This window comes from Onychomys torridus, chromosome 1 (assembly GCF_903995425.1).
Source record: "Onychomys torridus chromosome 1, mOncTor1.1, whole genome shotgun sequence".
Classification (NCBI taxonomy): domain Eukaryota; kingdom Metazoa; phylum Chordata; class Mammalia; order Rodentia; family Cricetidae; genus Onychomys; species Onychomys torridus.
The window spans coordinates 7,803,613-7,824,965 of NC_050443.1; the positions used below are offsets into that span (position 1 = coordinate 7,803,613).

The following is a 21,353-nucleotide window of genomic DNA, read 5'->3' on the forward strand; positions in this document are numbered from 1 at the left end:
TCCCAGTCCCTCCCCCCCAAACTCTGTTCCCACCCCACCCCCAATCCACTCCTCCTTCATTTCTGTTTTGGAAAGGGCAGGTCTCCCATGAATATCAACAAAACATAACATGTATCTGTTTAGGAAAGGACAGGTCTCCCATGAGGATCAACAAAATATGGCATATCAAGTTGTAGTAGGACTAAACATATACCCAGTATGAGGAAGAGGGTCCCAAAAGCCTACAAAAGAGTTGCAACTGTTAGGAGTCCCACAAGAGGACCAAGCTACACAACTGTAACATATATGCAGAGGGCCTAGGTCAGTCCCATGCAGGCTCCCTGGTTGTCAATTTAGTCTCTGTGAACCCCTGTGAGCCCAGGTTAGTTGATCTTGTGTGTTTTCTTGTGGCATCCTTGACTCCTCAAGCTCCTACAATTCTTTCTCCTGCTCTTCTGCAGGATTCCCCAGACTCCTCCTAATGTTTGGCTGTGGGTTCACATCTGTTTCCATCAGTTGCTGGATGACACTTCTCTGATGACGATTGGGGTGGGCATCAATCTGATCACAGGAGATGGCCAGTTCAGGCTACATATCTGCTATTGCTACATGTCCTTTCATGACCAAATGCTTCACAAGAAGCAACTTAAGAGATTTCTTCTGGTTTACACTTTGAGGTGACACAGTCCATCATGCCAGGAAAGGCATGATGGGAGGAACATGAGTTTGTTGGTCACATTTAGCCTGTAGTTGGGAAGCAGAGAGAAGATAGGAAGTGGGGTCAAGACACAAACACTCAAGGCTCACCCTTGGAGACTCATCTTCTCCAAGGAGGTGCCACCTTCCAAAAATAGTGCCACCTGCTGCTGAAAAAGAGTTCAAACATGTGAATCTATGGTTGACATTTCACTATCAAATGACAGCACATGGGTTCTCTGGGATCTGAAGAAAAGGAGTGAATGAGTCTGGCCTGATAACTTTAGTGTCTGGGGCCCAACAGTGTTGAAATGCATATGCTTTTAAAGAATACTCTGTTTAGATGTTTGAGGAATGACAGGAGTTTGTTGGCTTGAATGAGTGAGGGCATGATTTGTCTGTTTATGGTGTCTTGTATTGGCAGTTTTAGCAGACTAATATAATAGATTCATACATCTCACATACAATTGCTCTACGCTTTTTTTTTTTTTTCAACAGTTTCTCTGTGTAGCCCTAGCTGACCTGGAACTCACTTTGTAGATGAGGCTGGCCTTGACCTCACAGAGATCCACTTTCCTCTGCCTCCTGAGTGCTGGGATTAAAGGCACGTGCACCATGCCCTACAATTGCCCTACTCTTAAATTCACAAATACTCATGATGCTTGAGAACTTAATATTCTTATGCTGTGTGACTATGAAGCACAGATATGAAACAACCCCTGCCACAGATAAAAAGTCCTTTATCCATGACCCCAATTAATGAGTGGAAATTCATTATTTGAGCTTTAGTGTATCTGATATTAATGGGTGGATATTCTCGAGGCCCTACAGGTTCTATAGAAGACAACAAAAGTGCGAACTCATTGCTGTATTTCTTTGTTTTTTTCTGTTCCACATAAAAATGGAGTCCCTATTGATTCCCTCTGTATCAGAATCACTGTTAATTTCCACTGGCCTGTAAATCAATTGGGTATTCACATAGAAGCTGTAAGATCTAAGTCCACCTCTGCCTTTTTGTAGGTTTTTGATCTTGGGTAAAATTTTCTTTCAAACTTGCTCCAAGCCACCAAATGTTGCTGGCTAGATACCAGCCTTGGTTCTGAGAAAATTGGAAAGCTTTCTCTTTAGCACAAGTGACAATAGCCTTAGGACATAATAACTATTCAGGTGAGATAGAAAGGAATAATGGGTTTATTCTGATGTCCATTGCAGTCTTTCCAGAGGGTGAGATGTTCTGGCCTCTGATCACAATGTCCTTTAGCATATAAAACAAAACAAATCTTTTGACCACTCCTCACTCACTATGTACATATTTATCAGAATTTACATAACTCCATTAGCATTCAGGAATATATCTGCCCATTGTCTTTGGGAAAAGTTAGGACCACAGTAAAGAGGATTAGAAGAATGTTCTTCAACACAGCAGGAAAAAGGCAGCAAAGTCAATTCAAGGGTGTGCTAACTTCCAGTCATTTGCCATACTCTATGAAAAAGGGATATGTACGAGAATCTTTCATCCCTGAAGATGTATGTAAATTGTTTTGTGATAGTTCTAATTGGAGACAGGGTTATGATGGGAAATAATAAATACAAATTAACTAAAACAGTAACCATTATCCTCTCAAATTGGGCTCTCAACATAGCTTTTGTCTTTTGGGCTGGGATCCCTTGTTTTCCACACATGTGAACTAAGTTGTAACTGGCATTAAATCAATTATTTCCAATGGAGAGATGTCTTTTCCAATGGCTGTGAGAAGATCAGCTGTCCTGTGAAGACACTTAACCTGCAAGATCTCCTAGAATCTGGAGTGGGGATGAGTCAGATAGATCTGCTCAGGATGCTTGAATGAAACCCATGATTTCCCACTTTTTCATGAGATATTTAATCTTCTTTTATTAAGGGATTTTTTTATTCATTTTACATACCAATCACAGATTCCCCCTCTCCTCTCTCCTTCCACCCCTCTCATCTCTTCCCCAACCCCCCCCCCCCCCCAATTCCCTCCTCTAACAAGGCAAGGTCTCCCATGGGGAATCCAAAGAGCCTGGTACATTCAGTTGAGGCATGTCCAAGCCTGTCCCCCTGCATCAAGGCTGTGCAAGGTGTCCCACCATTGGTAATGGGCTCCAAAAAGCCAGCTCATGCACCAGGGATGATCCCGATCCTACTGACAGGGGGCCCCTGAAGCAGATTAAGCTACACAACTGTTTCACTAATGTAGTGGGCCTAGTCCAGTCCCATGGAGACCACAGATGTTGGTCTAATGTTCATGAGTTCCCACTAGTTTGGTTTTGTGGAGACACTTAACCTTAATGAATGACTTGGACTCTTTGTCCCCCAGTTTCTAAATCTTTGGCCCTATGTTTCCTAATGGAACCAAATACAGGTTCCTATATGGTGCCACTGTGATGAGACTACTATGGGTATATTCAAGAAGCACTGCTAGCCTGTGTGTTTCTTGCTTGCATCTGATGAAGATATTCATCATCCATGGCAACACTGGAGGGTTTTTATGGCCATTATGCTAGTTTATCAAAAGTATAAAAGCCTATGTTTTTGATGCTCATCTTCTCCAGGTTCTGTGCCTTTATCATCATTTCCTCTCATGTTTACATATGGTCATAATAGAAATAATGACTGAAAAAAAGAATCTCTGATCTCTTCATAGGCATTTGGTGAACGATGACTGTTAACCCCGCTTTTACTAACATGGCCATAATGCCCAGCCTCTAAGAACATTTGTTCTTCATTTTGGATTATCTTGAAGTACACCAAGCCTCTTGCAGGGGAGATATCTACTTCTGGTTTGGTGTTCTATTTTCTAAATATCACCCTCACTGTAAACCTTCCTCTCTCCATTCTCATATTTTCCCTTCCTCCCTCTCTGCCTCTGTCTCCTCCTTCTTCCCTTCCTTATTCCCAAGGACAAATTCTTGGTTAATTATTGCTTTTGAAATCAGACACAGTTGGATGTGATCCCAAATGCACCTGCATGGTGTTGAATAAAAACTAGTATCTCTCCAGGTTTCATCTCTAAAAATCAGGAGAAGACATAGACTATATTTTACAAAGTTGTAAGATATTCAAAGATTGGCTATCATGTTGAAAATGCCAAAAGATCCCCTACAGGGCAAACAACACTTTCAGAAAGACACCATGGAACATTCTAAGATATATGTTGAATCACTCTAGGTCATTTAGGACAAAGGGAATTCACTGTGGAGGAAGTGTGTGAGCAGACAGAGTAGGAGGAGCAGAAAGAGAGAGTATAAAGACAGAGGCAAGGTTTGCTCCTGTGTGTACCATCTACAGGCAACTGGAGGTGATGAGACATCTTGTGGGCTGGGTGTTGCTAGCTGTCTGTATGTATGGACTGAATGCAGGTGAGATGGAAAAGAGGGGGAGAGGGTTGGAGCAGGAGAGTCCAAAGCAAGTGAAAATCAAAAAAGGCTAGAAATCAACTGTCCATGACATCTTTTCAGTACAGCAAGCAGAGGGTGGAGAGCTGTGGATTGGACTATTATTCGTTCTTCCCCTCCTTGGTTGAGTGAGCACAGAACAGGTGACTTTACCTGTAAGGGAGCCCTACTTTCAGCATCTGTATAGTCATAAAAAATATCTTCATGAAAGCGGGGAACTATTATGAGTTGTTTTGGAAATTTCTGAAAAATCCTTTGTTAAGGGAGCAAGGTCTAAAATAGTGTATGGACTCAGTTATTCTTTGCATTAGAGTAGTCTATTAATGCCTTCCTATCTGGTTGTTGACTGACAGTGTCTATAAATTTCAAACACACATGACATGGTTTGCCTGTGGGGCAGATGTCAGGGTGACTGGGGTCAGGTTTGGTGGGGAGAAAGTTCATGTTGATTCATTTTATAAGTCACTTGGAATTGGAACCATATGAATGGCATCCTCAGGAGACAAGTAATTTCAATGCAAAACAAGGGGTCTTATCTTGTGGTGTGGTTGTGAGGGTTAATCAGGAAGGGTAGAGGAGTCCTTTAGAGCAGCCATCATCCTGCAGCTGTGTCCACAGAAATGCAGAGCCCTAGAGAAAGCTGCGCTTTTCATGCATGACAACTTCAAATATACAGAGCATGGGGTACTCTGTGTTTAATGAAGAGAGAGTTAGAACATTTTGTTGTTTGAGTAGTATGTTTTGAAAGAGTCTCATGTAGTCTAAATAGATTTCATGTTCACCATGTAGATGAAGATAGCCTTAAGCTTCTGATTTCCCAGTTTTTACCTTTTGAGAGCTGAGATTATGGGCAAGAACCACCATCCCTAGTCAGTTTATATGTTGTTGGGATCAAACTCAGGGCTTTGTGCATGTTATGTAAGCACCCAACCAACTGAGACATATCCTCTTCTCTTAGAAAGGATTTGGACTCTTGTTACCAGAGATATAAAGGAAGCAAGAATCATGCAAGTTGTAATGCAGTCAGAAAGGAGGCCAATGCTATAGCATGATATCTTAGTAAATCTTGTCTATGACAAGGAAGAGTAGCAGTCTTTAAGTAAGGAATGAAAGCAGATAGGTAGAAAATAGAGGGTGAGGGTTGGAGGGGGACAGTCCAGAGAAAGTGAGGATTGATGAAAGTGTACTGAGTCAAGATGTGATATTCACTTGCTTTGGCGAAGGGAGTAAGATCACTTGCTGGCAGGACTTTATTTCCCTCCTGTAGCTGGAGTCTTTCTCTCCAGGTCCAGCCAAGCCCCTGCAATCCCGCAGCCCATTTATAAAATAAACACACAGATGCTTATATTATTTACACTGTTTGGCCTAATATCTCAGGCTTCTTGCTAACTGTTATTATATCTTAAATTAACCCATTTCTATTAATCTATAAGTTGTCACAAGCTCATGGCTTACCAGTATCTTAACATGTTGCTTCTCATCACGGTGGCTGGCAGTGTCTCTCTGCCTCAACCTTCCACTTCCCAGAATTCTCCTCCTTGTCCCTCCTACACTATTCCTCCTGCCTGGCCACTGGCCAATTAGCGTTTTATTTATCAATCAATAATTAGCAACTTATATTTACAACATACAGGACATCCCACAGCACCCTCCCATATTCCCCCTGAATTCTGAAGTGCTCTTATTATGACTCATTTTATCTGACTTCAGAACTTTGTGGAAGCATAGTAGAATATCAAGGAAGTCATAACAAAAGTCAATCCTAACAAAACTGAAAATAAAATATGTAAAGCCAGAAAGTTATGAGGGAAGGATCCTCAGGAAGTTGCTCCAGAAAATGAAAAAGCTTTATAGGAATGACAACTATACACAAAGGGTGTGCAAATGACCTTACAGGAGATCAGGCATGGAGATAGTTCAGTAGATATAAGAGCTTGACCCTAAGATTCACCAACTGGTATGGATTCCCAGAATACATAGTAGAGGGAGGGAAATGACTTCTGCAAGTTGTCCTCTGACCTCCACACATATATCATGGCTTACAAACAGACACACAGACACAGACACAGACACAGACACACACGCACACACACATAAAGAATAACAAAACAAGAACGCAAACACACAAAAAAAATCTTGTACGTACTCTCTCAATCACAATTTCCAGCAGGTGTTGGTTGCATTTTAGGGTGGCACCACCCATATTATGGATGTTTGGGGTCAATTATTATAATTTCAATTTATCTGACAAACTATCTTATCCCCCCTTGACCCAGGCTCCTTAAATACTTTGGCACCATATTCTCATTGAAATGTTCTGTTAACAATAAGTTGGAAGAAGAATATTAATTAGACTTTTAGTGAATGGACAGAACTGGGATGGCATTGGACATGGTGGGATGACTTTAACTGACTCCAAGGAAGACATCAGAGGAGTGAGAGAGCTCATATCTAAGTGGATGGAACGTTCTGGCTTTCCACAGCTTGATATGACATTCCCTAGGTAGATATACAACCCCAACTTGATGAGATGTTGCAGAACACTGATGTATATTTCATAGTCATTCTGGATATGCAGTGCTTTAGAAGGTGGCTTACACTTTACAAACTATTTTTTGTCTTTCAGACTTGATTCCCTATTCACACCCCCCAATGGAAGGTAAGGAGGCAACCTCTAACTGACAGCATCTTAAATGTCAGCTTATAACCCTTAAGAATAGCAGATGCATACTTTCCTGCTGTGGAAAGTTTTTGTTTTATTTTTCTGACCTAAGAGGCTTCCCTGGGCCATATCAGCTAAACAATATTGAAGATCCAGTTAAGTGACCAACTCAAGATTCTCACTTGTCACTCAAGGAAAGCACTCCTTTATCCATTGGGACTCAGATAAGGCACTATGTGGGTTTCTGTACTTGGTTGTTTATTTCCCTTTACAGTGTAATAGTAATTACATATGTAGGGAGTCAAATTTGATGTTTGGATATAGGTTCACACTATGAGTCATTAATGTAATTAATAAAACCATCTTGTTACAAATACCAGTTTAAAATTTATTTACTTTATTAAAATATAATTGCAGTATTTCCATCCATTCCCTTTCCATTCTCCAACTCCTCCAATGTTCCCTCCACATCACTCTCCCTCAAATTTCTGGCCTCTTCATATTATATATTCATACATATATAAGCACAACTTGCTGAATCTATTCAGTGATGCATGCATGTACATGATTATAGGGCTGACCACTTGGTGTTGGATAACCAAGTAGGAGGCTCCTCCATGAGAGAAAACTAATTCTCCCACTCTCAGCATCCTTTTACTTCCTGTAGTTCTTTGACCAGGGGTGAGGTTTAGTGATATTTCCCCCTTCTGTATTAGCATGTCCATTGGTGCTGTTCAGGTCTTGTTTAGGCAGCTATATTGTTGTGCTACATGTTGTAAGCTTTCCTGCCATTTCTAGGAGGCACATCTCACAATAAATTTCCTGGTCTTCTGATGCTTACAATTTTTCTGTCCCCTCTTCCACAGTATTCCCTGAGCCTTCTGTGCAGGCATTGTGTTGTAGATGTATCCACCGGGAAAGGAAACCTTATGATCAGTTGTTCTTTGTATTTTGACTAGCTGTTTTTTTTCTGTGATGGTCTCTGTTAGTTGCTAGAAGAAGCTTATTTGATGAAGGTTGGGAGCTACACTTATCTGTGGGTATAAGGATATGTATTTAGAATGCAGTTAGGAACTATTCTGACAAGCTTCAGGTTTCTTTTTAATAGAAAAAGGTAAGCCATGTCAAAGCCTTGTCTTATCTTAAGAACAAGGGAATGTCAATAGGTCATCTGTATGGTTCAGTTTATGATTAAGAGTGAGCACAGGCCCTTCAGGAACAATACATTGGGAGAAGGCATTGATATGCTATTGCTGCAGACAGAACAAAGAAAAATGCTAAGTGATGAAAATGCTTGTGGAGGGCAGCAGAGAGATTGGAGAGTTGTTTTGGAGATTACATTGATAAGTCACGGGAACATGATGGGAAAGTTTCCAGAGTTATGAGCTCTGGAAATGAAGTATCTCACTGCTAATGGACCTCCAATTGAGGAAATCTCTGATTTTCTTGGAGATTTGCTGATATTTTCTGTCACAAGCAGAAAAGGTAGTGAGTGACACCAGGGGCAGGTGTATGTAGGGGTTTTGGGAGAGCAGGCCTGTGCCTTATTGAAATGAACATTCTAAAATCAAGTCCCAGCTGGGCATGGTAGCTCAGGTTTGTAATCTAAGCACTCAGGAGGCTGAGGCAGGAGGGCTGACATGAATCAGAGGCCAGTCTTAGCTACAGAATTCTAAGACAGACAGAGTTACAGGAGTGAAACCTGGTTTAAAAGTGAAATGAAATATAAAAATTTAAAAGTCAATTCCTGCTAACCATGATAGCAAATGCTTTTAATTCCAACACAGAGGTAAGTAGATCTCTGAGTTAAAGGCCAGCCTGGTCTATATATCAAATTCTAGGCCAGCCCAGGTCAGCACAGTGAGACCCTAGAATCAAAGAAATGAAACGAAACAAAACAAAACAAACTCATTTCCCATTGTGAGCATCTTTTACGTTCTGAAATTGTTCTTTTCTCCAGAATTTCCTGTGCCAAACTGTACCTTTCCGTTCATCTATAATGAGGTAATCTACCACAGCTGCATCTCTGTCCACAGTGACTATGATTGGTGCTCCCTTGATTATTATTTCCAAGGAAGGTGGAGATACTGCAAAGCATTTGGTAAGAGTCCTAGAAAGGTATATATTAGATAACCATGACCTAAGAGGCAGTGTGTAGAATCTGGAGAAAATGTTTTAGATTTCAGAAAGCAGTCTTTGCTATTTATAAAATAAAAATCAGGTAGAAAAAAATAGTTGACTATTTTCTCCACAGGGATTAATTTGAGGACAGTGTTCTTAGTGCATCCTTTATCCATCTTCCTCTGCAGATCCTCCAATGTGTATCTTCCCTTTCCAGTTCGGAAAAAAGTCCATTTATGAATGCACCAAGGAAGGCTACATTTTGAATCGGAGTTGGTGTTCATTGACTGACAATTACAACAAAGATAAAAAGTGGAAGCAATGTTCTCCTTACAAGTAAGACGATGAGAGAGGTGGATCAATGTCCTATTAGCTGTGAAAGGGGCAAAGCATTAGGCTGATGGGTGAGAAGTCAGATCTAGATCTCCTGGCTATGACTTAGTTAGGGGGCAGCAGACATTTCCTGTGAAGTGACTCCTGTTGAGTACAGTGGGTTTATGTGGTGCTGGTCAAAAATACTCAGCTTGGCTTGGTAGCACAAACACAGTCACAAAAGGACAAGTGTCATTGGCAAATCTGACATGCTGGTGTCCATTTACGTGTTTTTCTAATGATTATAACCACATGTGTCACATTTTTGTTGCTGTGACAAAGCACCCAAGGAAAGAAAACTCAATGAAAGAGGGAAGAGTATCATTGGGCTACTGTGGTTTGAGGGAACATAGTCTATTATGGTATAGATGGAAGGTGCGGTGGTGAGAACATGAGTCAGCCGATCACATTGTGTCTGCATTCAGGAGAGAAAGAGAGGCAGATAGATAGACAGATAGAGGATTGTACTCATTTGGATGACTCATTTTTTCCTGTTATAGTGACTAAGGCCTCAGTTCAAGAGCTGTTGTTGCCCACATTCAGGTCAGTTTTTGCTCTTCAGTTAAATCTTTTGGGACATGTCCAAATGTGTGTCTCCTAGGTGATTCCAAATCCAGGCACATTAACAATGATTACTAATTAGCCATTTTATTATGGATGCATTGTTTTTCAATTTTTTTTCAAGACAGCGTTTCACTGTATAACAGCCCTGGCTGTCCTGGAACTTGCTTTGTAGACCAGGCTGGCCTCGAACTCTGAGATTTGCCTGCCTCTGCCTCCCAAGTGCTGGGATTAAAGGTGTGTGTCACCACTGGACTATTTTTCAGTTTTCAAACTTTCTTTGAGTCACAAAATAGATATGACATAGATACTGAAACACTGAAGCAGCACATGACAAGAGAAACATAAGCATTTATTATGTTCTCCCCTGGAACTCCCTTCCACAGCTGCTTGTATCTCCCCACACATCTACACAGATACACAATTTTAAAGTCTTTAAAATATAACCAAATCTGCTTTCCCCTCTGTTGTCATGGCTTGATCATCATTTAAAACACATTGTGGGGGGTCTTCCCATGAACGCATCAATATCCCCCATTTTCTTGTGTGCATTAGTATCAAATTTTAAGTAGTTGGAGATTATCCATCATCCACATATGAGATTTCTGATTAAAAAATACTTCCTGAACATTGACAGTGATCAATGAAAATTAAATGTCTTTCGAACAGCAGACAGCACAACTTTATGTCATAATAAAAAGCATGATGTGTATTCAGTTTTTATTTATTTAATATTTAAAATTTTTATTTACATTTTATGCTATATATTTTAATCATGCTTCCCCCCCTGAACTTTTCCCAGGACCTCCCTACCTCCTTATCAATATTCTCCTACATCCTTACCTTACATTCTCTCTCTCCCTTTCTTAAACACACACACACACACACACACACACACACACACACACACACACACTTGCACATGTGTGACCCCCCCAAAAAAAATTACAGTGAAGAATATGTGATTCCTTCTGAAGCCATCGGTATTATGCCACATGGATTCCTGCTATTCTAATCCCCCATCAAATAGGGGGAAAAGACTGTTTAATAGCAGGGGAGGCAAATGAGACATTGACATTGGGAGGGTGGAGAACCAAGACATACTTTCTAACATGTTACTCTTTCTTCAGTTTTTAGATAAGCTGTGTGGTTTTGAAGAGACAGAAGTTACAGATCCATTCACTGCATTTCCAAATCAATTTTTCTGTCATTAAGGAGTATTATGATAAAAAAATGTCTATGGTTTTGTCTATCTGGATATATTGTTTTCTGGAAAAGAAAGTCAAAGCACACATTTGTTGTGTGAGAGACTTTTTCTAAGATCACACACACATACACATAAACACACAAAATGATAGCAACAAAGCCCAATTTAGTGAACCCAAGTTAATTTTTATTGTGATTATGAAGAGGAGTATGGGTAAGGGGTTACTTCCAAGAGCAGGGATTCACCCCTACCCCCAAATCAGCTGCATTACAGAAAAGCATACCTTAATAGTGATGACAACTCATGGAAGCTGCAACCCTGGATTCTCCCTGCCCAAATGATAACTAGAGTTATAGATCCAAGAATGTCTTCTCAGTAGTTTTCCTGGACATATTCTTCTCCTTAGCAGTTATTTAATCCTTGATAAATCTGTTAAAGGATGCCTTGTGGGCATGACCATTACCGAAGCCTCAATGGGAGTTGAACTTCCAGGCCAATGCTGGGATGGCTACCCACTACATCTCCCCCTTTTGTCTAAATAAGAAAGTTCTAACCTAATACAAGACTATATACAAAGAGATGGTTATCAAATATTGTCCAGGAGTAATGAGGGATAATGACCTAGATAAGTTGGAATTACAATAAGTGCAAACAATATCAAGCAAAAAACACATACTAAAATCCAGGGAAGTCTAGAGCCTGGGTAGGTGGCATATTACAAAGATCATTCCAAAAGGTGTTCTATCCTGAAGAACCTGAGTCTAATACTTAATATATTCTATCTAACATATTATATATGTATATATACTAAGTTGTAACTATAACTGCTAGTCTTTAACCTCATCAAAGACCTGAGAAGGAATATAATAATACCTGAGAAATGGGAGAAGGATGCAAGCAACTTTCGGGAGTCTTGCAAGAGTAGACAGAGACAGCTGGCAGCCTGGACAGTCACCTAATGTTTCTCAGCATCATTGGTGCATTCAAATTGGCTACAGGCCTAGAGTATCTGACAGACCATTTTCAGAAGCAGGAATTCTGAAAGACCATCTTACCCTGTCTTGGCAAAGTATAGCGGTCGCTTTCCTTGTGTCCCGCTTGTCCAGAAAGGACAGCATTTTACTGTCAGCAGTTGAGGCAAGGGCAGTTCTTTGCCCAGTAGGCCATTTTGTGCCCAGAAGACAAACTTCCAAATGGAAACGTCTTAGAAGCCCAACATTCTCTCGGGATCAAATTGATGCTGCCAGGAACAATTGTGTCTCACGTCAACAGAATTCTAAATTATTTAAATGCCATATTCTCTAGGTCCATGAAGTGGTTGAAGATTACCTGTTCATCTGACCTATGTATTTATAAATCTGGATAACCTAACTAACATAATTATAGAGATGACAAGCATAGGTGACAATAACTCTATAAGTCTTATCTACCTAAACAACCTAAGGACTAAGGCTTCCTATAAATAAGGCAAACAGTCTGTAAGCCAATGTACAGTAAAAGGACAATGACTTTAAATTGTGACAATACACAAAATATCTTTAACAGAGGTAGGAATGTATAGTGCAATATGCAATATGATAATAATCCTAAATATATATCAGTATACAGAATATCTTAAACAGAAGTAGAACATACATACAGTATGACAGATATAAATTCACATTTGTATCAATATACAAATATTTCAAATAAGAGTAAAAATATGTGTACAATATAACAAACATAGTTCTGTATTTGTATCAATATACAAATTATCTTAAATAGGAATATAAAAAGTTTGTATTTGTATCAACATATAAGAATTCACAACAGTGCAAAGGCTGCTATATTACTAAATTTGTTTACTAATGTATATGATAGTCTACCATGATATCTTATACCTATCCATTCCATTTCTTCTTTTCCTTTTTTTTTGAGACATATTTTCTTTCCTTAAGGAGAGTACTGAGTTTAACAGTTTCTTCCACCCCCAAACCTAGAACCATTATCCATAACCCTGTGAAATATGAAACCTTAGGGATAAGGGGTGTCGTTTTCTTAGAATTGCTTCCTGCTGTTTAGGGGGCAATGGTATCTCTGTTGGGTATTGTGATCAGATAGTTAAATCTCAGTTAGACTAACTGTAGATTCTGCAGCAACTCTCAGAGTAATGGGTAAGATTGTCTGAAATTCTGGCAAGAAGTGTAGTATGATGATGATTACCATGGCATCATTCTGGATTGGGTAGAGTTGTTGTTGTTGTTGTTGTTGGGGCCCCATCTTCCTTCTGGAGACTTCAGAGATTGCTATTGGAAAAAACTTATTTTTTTTTATTAGAATGGAAGGTTTGGATTTAAAGAAGTCATGACATGTAAGAAAGGATTCCCATAAATCAAGACTAAGCATGGAGAGAATTAGAATCTTGAAGATATTGGTCCCTTATAATTGTTTTCCTTCTGTCTCACACCAGAGGGCTCTTCTGATATGGGACCGAAGAATCTCTCAACCTTTTCTTTTATCAATACGCTTGGGTTTAGAAAAGGAGTGAGCCAATTCCATCTCTGAAGCCATCTTGGTTTATAATTAAATTGGAACCACAACTATTCTAGATTGATAGAGATATAGATGTTAGACAGTGATATCTTACCCTGTGTAGATTGGTACCAATAGATTCTTTATGCTGTAAACATCCGGATATCCAAGGCCTTTTGATTTCTGGAAGATGGGTATTTCCATTATCTTGGAAAGACAAAAACAGAACCCTACCCCAACCTTTGATTGTTAAATTTTTCTTACAATCTGAAGAGATGTCACGTTGGTGGATGATCTTTTACTTCTCCTCATCAAGGTGTTTCTCCTGTTCAAATCGAATTTTTATAAATTTTGTTGGTATCCATAGCTTTTCTTCTGTGGAAACAAAAGCAAAACCCCTTCCCCAATGTAGGACATATCCAGGTTTCCATTCTGAGGTCAACACATCTTTGAAATAAACTGGTTGGTTTAGCTCAGGAGTTTTGTCTGTTGTCCAATGTCTCTCCACAGCTGCTGTTCCTTTCTGATCAGCATTGAGAAAATTCAAGGTTAATAAAGCACTATGCAATCTATTTCTAGGAGTCATTGTTACCTGTTGCTGTTTATTTAGCATATCCTTTAAAGTTCGATTGGATCTTTCTATGACTGCTTGGCCTATGGGATTTTGTGGTATACCTGTAACGTGCTTTATATTGTAATAAGCAAAGAACTGTCTCATTTTATTGGAGACATATGCTGGGGCATTATCTGTCTTAATTTGTACAGATATTCCCATGATGGCCATAACTTCTAATTGGTGTGTCATCACAGAATCAGCCTTTTCAGAACTCATAGGAGTTGCCCACTGAAATCCTGAATAGGTGTCAATGGTATGGTGTACATACTTTAATCTTCCAAATTCTGCAAAATCAAACACATCCATTTGCCAAATTTCATTTCTTTGTATACCTTTTGGATTGCTCTCTGCAGGTAATGGAGTTTGGTTATAGAAGGAACAAGTAGGACATTTTTTCACAATATCCTTAGCTTGTTGCCAAGTAATGGAGAAATCCTTCTTCAAACCTTTGCTATTTACATGGTGTTTCTTATGAAATTCTGAGGCTTCTAGCACATTACCTATTAGTAACTGATCAATCTCATCATTACCTTGTGTTAGAGGTCCTGGCAGACCTGTATGGGATCTGATATGTGTTATATATATAGGATGTTCCCTTTTTCTGATGATTTCCTGCAATTGTATTATTCAATTGTATTGAATAATGAAGTTAATTCTGTATAATCAGGAATAAATTCAGCAGTTTCAATGTGTAAAACAACTCTCTCTGCATATTGAGAGTCAGTGACTATATTGAGGGGTTCTGTGAAGTCCATCAGTACCATAAGAATGGCATACAGTTCTGCCTTTTGTACAGAGCTGTATGGACTTTGTACCACTTTACTTAAGTCTCCTGATTTGTATCCTGATTTCCCTTATTTATTTGCCTCAGTATAGAATGTGAGGACTCCAGAAATTGGCTTTTGTCATACAATGTGAGGAAGGACCCATTCAGTCTTCTTTATGAATTCTATTCTCTTGCTTTTGGGATAATGGTTGTTAATCTCTCCCAAAAAGTTACTGCAGGCTCTGTGCCAGTATTCATTATCTTTCCATAGTGATGAAATTTCCTCATTGGTTAAAGGTACTACAATTTCTGCTGGGTCCATTCCTGTCAACTGACGAAGTCTTAATTTACCTTTTTGAATCAAATCTATATGTCTTTAATTTCTTATTTGGTTTACATGGTAGGAATATCCATTCCAATATAATATCTTCCCTCTGCATCAAAATACCTGTGGGGGAAATGTCTGAAGGGGAATATGACAAGAATGCATTTAAGTTCTGGATCCACATGATCCACATGTGCTTCTCGAATTATCTTTTCTACTAGTGCCAATTCCTTCTCAGCTTCGGCTGATAACTCTCTTGGACTATTTAATTCTTTGTCCCCTTCTAGAGTATTAGCCAAATTTTGTAGTCCATTTTTGGGTATTCCCATGATCATGATACCCAATAAGTTGGAAATGCTTCCTAACAACTTTTGAAAATCATCAAGAGTCTTTAATTGATTCAGTTGTACCTTTTGGGGTCTAATTTTTTGTAACTCTATCTTATATCCTAAGTAATTAATAGAATCTCCTCTTTGTATTTTTTCAGGAGCAATTTGCAGTCCCCAGTGAGGCAAAACTTTTTTTTACTTCTTCAAACATGCTTTCTAATGTGTCTAACTTTGGATCAGCTAATAGGATATCATCCATATAGTGATAAATTATGGATTGTGGAAACTTTACACAAATTATCTCCAATGGTTTTTGCACAAAGTATTGGCATAAGGTAGGGCTGTTTAACATTCCCTGTGGGAGAACCTTCCATTGATATTTCTTGACTGGCTGGGAATTGTTATAATTAGGAACTGTGAAGGCAAATTTTTCTTTATCATTTTCTTGTAATGGTATGGTAAAGAAACAGTCTTTTAAGTCAATAACTATTATAGGCCATTCTTTGGGTAGCAGAGAGGGCAAGGGCATCCCAGTCTGTAGGGAGCCCATTGGCTGAATTACTTTATTAATAGCTCTCAGATATGTCAGCATTCTTCAATTACCAGACTTTTTTAAAATAACAAATACAGGAGAATTCCAAGGGCTGGTAGATTCTTCAATGTGTTGAGCATTTAACTGCTCTTGAACCAGCTGTTCTAAATCTTGTATCTTCTCTTTTGTCAAAGGCCACTGTCCAACCCAGACAGGTTTATTAGTTAGCCATTTTAAAGGTAAGGCAATTGGTACTTCTGAGAGTTCAACAGCAGTTGTGCTCTGTTTGTGTACAGCCTGAATGGTTGGTGACTGTTTTTTTTTATAGCATGTTATGATATTATTCCTAGAAACATGCATTGGCCTGTATTCCTTTTCTGAGAGTATAGGAATTTTAATCTGGGTATTCCACTGTTGTAACAGATCTCGGGCCCATAGATTTACTGGTACATTTGCTACATATGGCTTCAGCCTTCCTCTCTGTTCTTCTGGCCCTATGCATTCAATCCGTCTCGAACTCTGTTTTATCTGAGATAGGGTGCCAATTCCTAGAAGTTGGACATCTACCTCTTGAAGAGGCCAATTTGGATGACATGATTTTGGTGTAATTACAGTCACATCCACACCTGTGTCTACCAGGCCCTCCAGAACCAAGCCATTAATTCAAATTCTAAGCTTTGGTCTTTGTTCATTTATGGAAGTCTGCCAAAATATTTGTTTTATTGTGTTTTTTGTAAACTGTGATTCATCTGTCAGAGCTGTTTTATCATCCATTGCAGTATCGGTTTTTACATTAGGCATTGGTTTATTCAGTTGTCCTGGAGAGGAATGTCTTCCACAGTGGCTGGGAATGTTCTTACCACATTTGATTTGGGGGCCTGCAAGAGGCCCCCTGAGGCATTTCCCACCAATAAAGGGTTGCCTCGTATATCTATTTTTGATCTGCACTCACTGGTCCAATGTCGGCCTTTGCCACATCTTCTACATAATTCAGGAGGTGGTTGGGGTCTCCTGTTTAGGCTATTTCTCGAAGGAGTATTACTGCTAGGATTACCTCACGTACAGTTTTTACTTATATGACCTGGTGTACCACATTTAAAACATTTGGTACCACGGGGCCTTCTTTCACCTCTGGGATTTGTCTCTCCTATCCAAGCCTCATTACTGTAGTTAAGAGATTCAACACTATTAGTATACTGAATCCATTATTCCAAAGGAGCTGATCTGATCTTTAATGGTGTAAGTATTCTTTTGCATTCTGCATTAGCATTGTCGAATTCCAAGGACTCAGTTAATACTTTTCTTAATTCTTTATCTGATACAGCTTTTGTTATAGCTGTGTTCAGCCTTTGTAAAAAAATCAGTGAAAGGTTCGTGTGGTCCCTGAAATATCTTTGTGTATATCTCAGTTGCTTTTCCAGTTTCTGGAATTTTTTCCCAAGCATTTAGAGCTGCTGTACGGCATAGGGATATTGTATGCTCATCATAAATGGCTTGTACATTCCTGTCAGTGAAACATCCCTCACCAAGTATTTTATCTTGAGAGATCTCAAAACCTCTGAGTTTACCTTGTTGTTCTAAATTTCTTGCCTCTTCTCTCAACCAGCTTTTCCACTGGCTATATTCTAGAACAGCTGAAATTAACTGATACCAGTCATCTGCAATGATTCTTTGTGATGAAGACCACGAATTTAACATCCATTTTACGTATGTGGAGTGTATCCCATATGTAACTACTGCTTCCTTTATATTTTTAAAGTCCTTTGTTGAAATTGGTTGTAATGTATATGTCGTATATGGCTCGGGGTATGTGTCATCTGCTGGCTTCTCATGGATGATAACAGGATAAGCCATTGTATGAGAGCAATTTGGAGATGTTACAACCTGTATGGTCTTGCCCTTTTGTTTATTAGGTCCCTTGTCATGTTTATTGAGAGTTTCCTCCAGGGCTTGTAAACGAGCACCTAGGGTCTGTTCCAGGGAGTAAACCTCCTCTCTTGTAAGGGATTCCAGATTTTTCATGGAATCATGGAAATTTTTATGTTCTTCTGAAACACATCATTCCATGGACCTTATCTTATCAAGTAATGATAATTTTTCTTCCTTATATAGTGTCTGAGTAGCTACAACTTCACTCTGGAGAGTTAGTGTTCTATCCATTAAATACTCATATTTATTATCAATAAAAGCAATTTTGGGTACAAGCTTGTTTTGTAAATTCTGGTTAGCAGATTTCAGAGAGAGAATCTTTCTCTGTAAGCCTTCATTGCTATCTTTTAAAGCCTGTAAATCCTGGTTGGCAGATTCCAGAAAGAGAATCTTTTTCTGTAAGCCTTCATTGCTAACTTTTAAAGCCTGTATCAGTCCCAATAATGACTCATCTTTGTTCTTACTATTAAACCAGTGTTTGAACACTGTGTGAATTATTACAATGAATGTCAAAATGGAACAAGCCAGATATGTCTTAGGGAGGTCGTATATTTCCAGGAAAATGTCATTCAGCATACAGGCAAAAAGGTTTTTAAATTCTTGTGAGGTAATGTTGTCAGCCATATTACAAGAATTACTCAAAATTTGTTAGTCATTTTTAAGGTGTAAAATTATCAAGTACTTTTACTTGAAAGAAGCTTACCTTTCCGTGGTTTTGGGGGGTGCAGTAGCACTTTTCAGCCAGCAGGAGGCGTTGGTATAGCTCCAAAGCAGGGCCTGCTGGCGACCTTGGCTGGTGGCAGCTGAAGGCAGGAGCCAAGATGTCGGGGAGCTGGCACTCAGGGAGGAGTGGGAGAATGCCTCACTCACAGCAGTTTTCACTGGTCTAGGGGCTAAGCTAGGGAACTGAGACCGGACTAGCTGCTCCCTTTTTCAGGAATGGAACCGTGTAGGCGTCCCCTGGTTAAATGGAACTTTGCAGGCGGGTTTAGGTACCCGCCAGCCAGGGAGGAGGCTGAGGGAGGGAGCCATCTAGGCCTTTGGAATTTGCCCCATGTGAGCACCAGATATTGGTGAAATTATTAAGGCCACTCCACGTAGTTAAAGGGGAGGTTTATTTTGTGGGGTAACTTACAAATGAAGGGATAGGTTGTAGGGTCTGGCAAAGGTATGGCACAGTCTGGCGGTGTTCTCTGGAGTACTCTGCTCAGTCTACCTCCTTTGTCCAGTGTCCCAGAACCAAGAGATCCTGGGTCTTCTGCTTCCTCCTCCACCCTGCCTTGTGGGCGTGACCATTACCGAAGCCTCAATGGGAATTGGAACTTCCAGGCCAATGCTGGGATGGCTACCCACTACACTGTACAACAAAATGGGTGATTTATAAAGTCACAGCAGTCAATGCCACCCCTCAGTAACACTGGGACATACAAATACAAATTGATACAAGTCATCAAGAAGACTAAGGCAAAATGAAACAAACAAACCAAAAGATGGGGAAAAGGGAAAATAGAAATAGGAAGAAACAGGGTGTTTAGATGGCTCAGTGGATAAAATGTATGTTGGGCAGGCATGAGAACCTAAGTTTGGATACCAGCACCCACATAAAAAATAGGCTTGCAGGACATGCCTGCAACCTTAGTACTGCTTGGGTGTGGGAATGGAAGCAACAGATCCCAGTAGCTTGCTGTCTAGCCAGCCTAGCTATAATGATGAGTTTCAAGTTCAGTGAGAGATCCTGCCTCAAAAAACAAAGTGGAGAGCAATAGCAAGAAATATTCAAAGTTGACATCTGGCATTCACACATGCATGCATACTCAAGTGCACTCTCTCGCCATGAACATGCATGCATATAACACACACACACACACACACACACACACACACACACAAACACAGAGGGGGGAGAAATTGAGACACATCTATATCAATACATGCATAAAACATAACGGATACGAAGCAATAAGTCATTATAATACCTCCAAAAGTTCACAGCTCCTTACTCAATTCTGGAAACCAAAGATAATAAAGACTAAAATACAAGATAAAGATAGTAACTACTCCAGGGCAGGCCTCATGTTCCAGAGTAGCTGACCAACATATAATAGACTCCATAGGGTTTATGTGTGTGTGTGTGTGTGTGTGTGTGTGTGTGTGTGTGTGTGTGTATGCTTTTATTTGGTTAAAGCATATTGTTTGTTTTTCCTTTTCCTTTTTGAGTGTTGTTTTATTTGTTTTCTTGATTTTAGTCATTATATATATATTATTTTGAGAAGGAACTTAAAGTTGAGTGGATAGGGAGGGGGAGAAGATCTGGAAGGAGTTGGGGCAGGGGCAGAATATAATCAAATATCTTTAAATTAAAAAATTAAATAATAAATATAATAAGAAAGTTATAGAATAAAATATTATATGTGTGAGTCATGGGAGAAATTTTAAAGCACGGAAACAGAATTGGCCAAAAGAAAGTGGAAGTGAGACTAGGAAGAAGTGGGGATAGGGAAAGTGGATCCTAACAATTTGTTAAGAGGAAGATTCTCTGGTGAACTACTGCACAGAGGGGGATAGGGGTGTACTGTGTATCCAAAAAAGCAACAAGAAAACCTGTAGAATTGTTCATCATAGAGAAACACCAAATATCTGAAGAGATGGATGTGTTTGAATTGGTTTAAAATGTACAAGATGTATGCATGTATGGACTCATCAGATGGTATACCATAAGTGTGTCCAATCATCATGTTTATGTGTCATTTAAAAATAAATTAACAAACCAAGATAAAAATAAAAGGTAAAAGGATCAGTGATCACACAGAGGACTCAAATGGACAGATGAAATAAGAAGTCAATTTCAGGTTTAGATGAGAAAGTTAACAATATGGATGAAATGGCCAAATCTTTAGAGGAAACATCTAGTAATATGAAGTTATGACTAAACAAAGAAATTGAGCCCAGAATAGAAACAAATAGAGATACTGCAAATAAAAGAGTCAATCAGTTCAATAAAAAGCACAGCAGTAAGCATCAGAAGTAGACAATGGCAAGGAAATGAATGAATTTGGAGGATAAAAGAGAGGGCAAGTTGAGAGCATATTGAATTCATACACCCTGGCATATGTATACTATTCCATATCTGTATCTATAACCTCCGAACTGGTTGAGGGTGTTAATAAAAGCAACAGATCCTGGTGGCTTGCTGGGCATCCAATCTAGCTATAATGTTGAGCTTCATGTTCAGTGAGAGACCCTGCCTCCATCTCCACAAATAAAGTGGAGAGTAATAGTTGAAATATTTCAACGGTGATATCTGGCATTCAAGAGTGCATGCACAGC

The 21,353-nt window shown here is 39.4% G+C and overlaps 1 protein-coding gene across 1 annotated transcript; it reads left to right on the forward strand.

The window, feature by feature from the left end:
- Positions 1-2,173: 2,173 nt before the first annotated feature.
- LOC118571334 (binder of sperm protein homolog 2-like) lies at positions 2,174-9,218 on the forward strand. The gene is made up of 5 exons (XM_036170252.1): positions 2,174-2,202; positions 3,989-4,059; positions 6,722-6,754; positions 8,718-8,858; positions 9,067-9,218. Exons 1-5 carry the CDS (start codon positions 2,174-2,176, stop codon positions 9,216-9,218), a joined length of 426 nt encoding a protein of 141 aa, XP_036026145.1.
- Positions 9,219-21,353: the final 12,135 nt, after the last annotated feature.

Bases quoted from the DNA above. Each gene is read 5' to 3' on its own strand.
- LOC118571334 (XM_036170252.1), top strand. From the start codon at position 2,174: ATGTACGAGAATCTTTCATCCCTGAAGAT. The intron at 6,755-8,717 runs GTAAGGAGGCAA...TCTTTTCTCCAG, and splicing joins TTCACACCCCCCAATGGAAG to AATTTCCTGTGCCAAACTGT. The intron at 8,859-9,066 runs GTAAGAGTCCTA...CTTCCTCTGCAG, and splicing joins GAGATACTGCAAAGCATTTG to ATCCTCCAATGTGTATCTTC.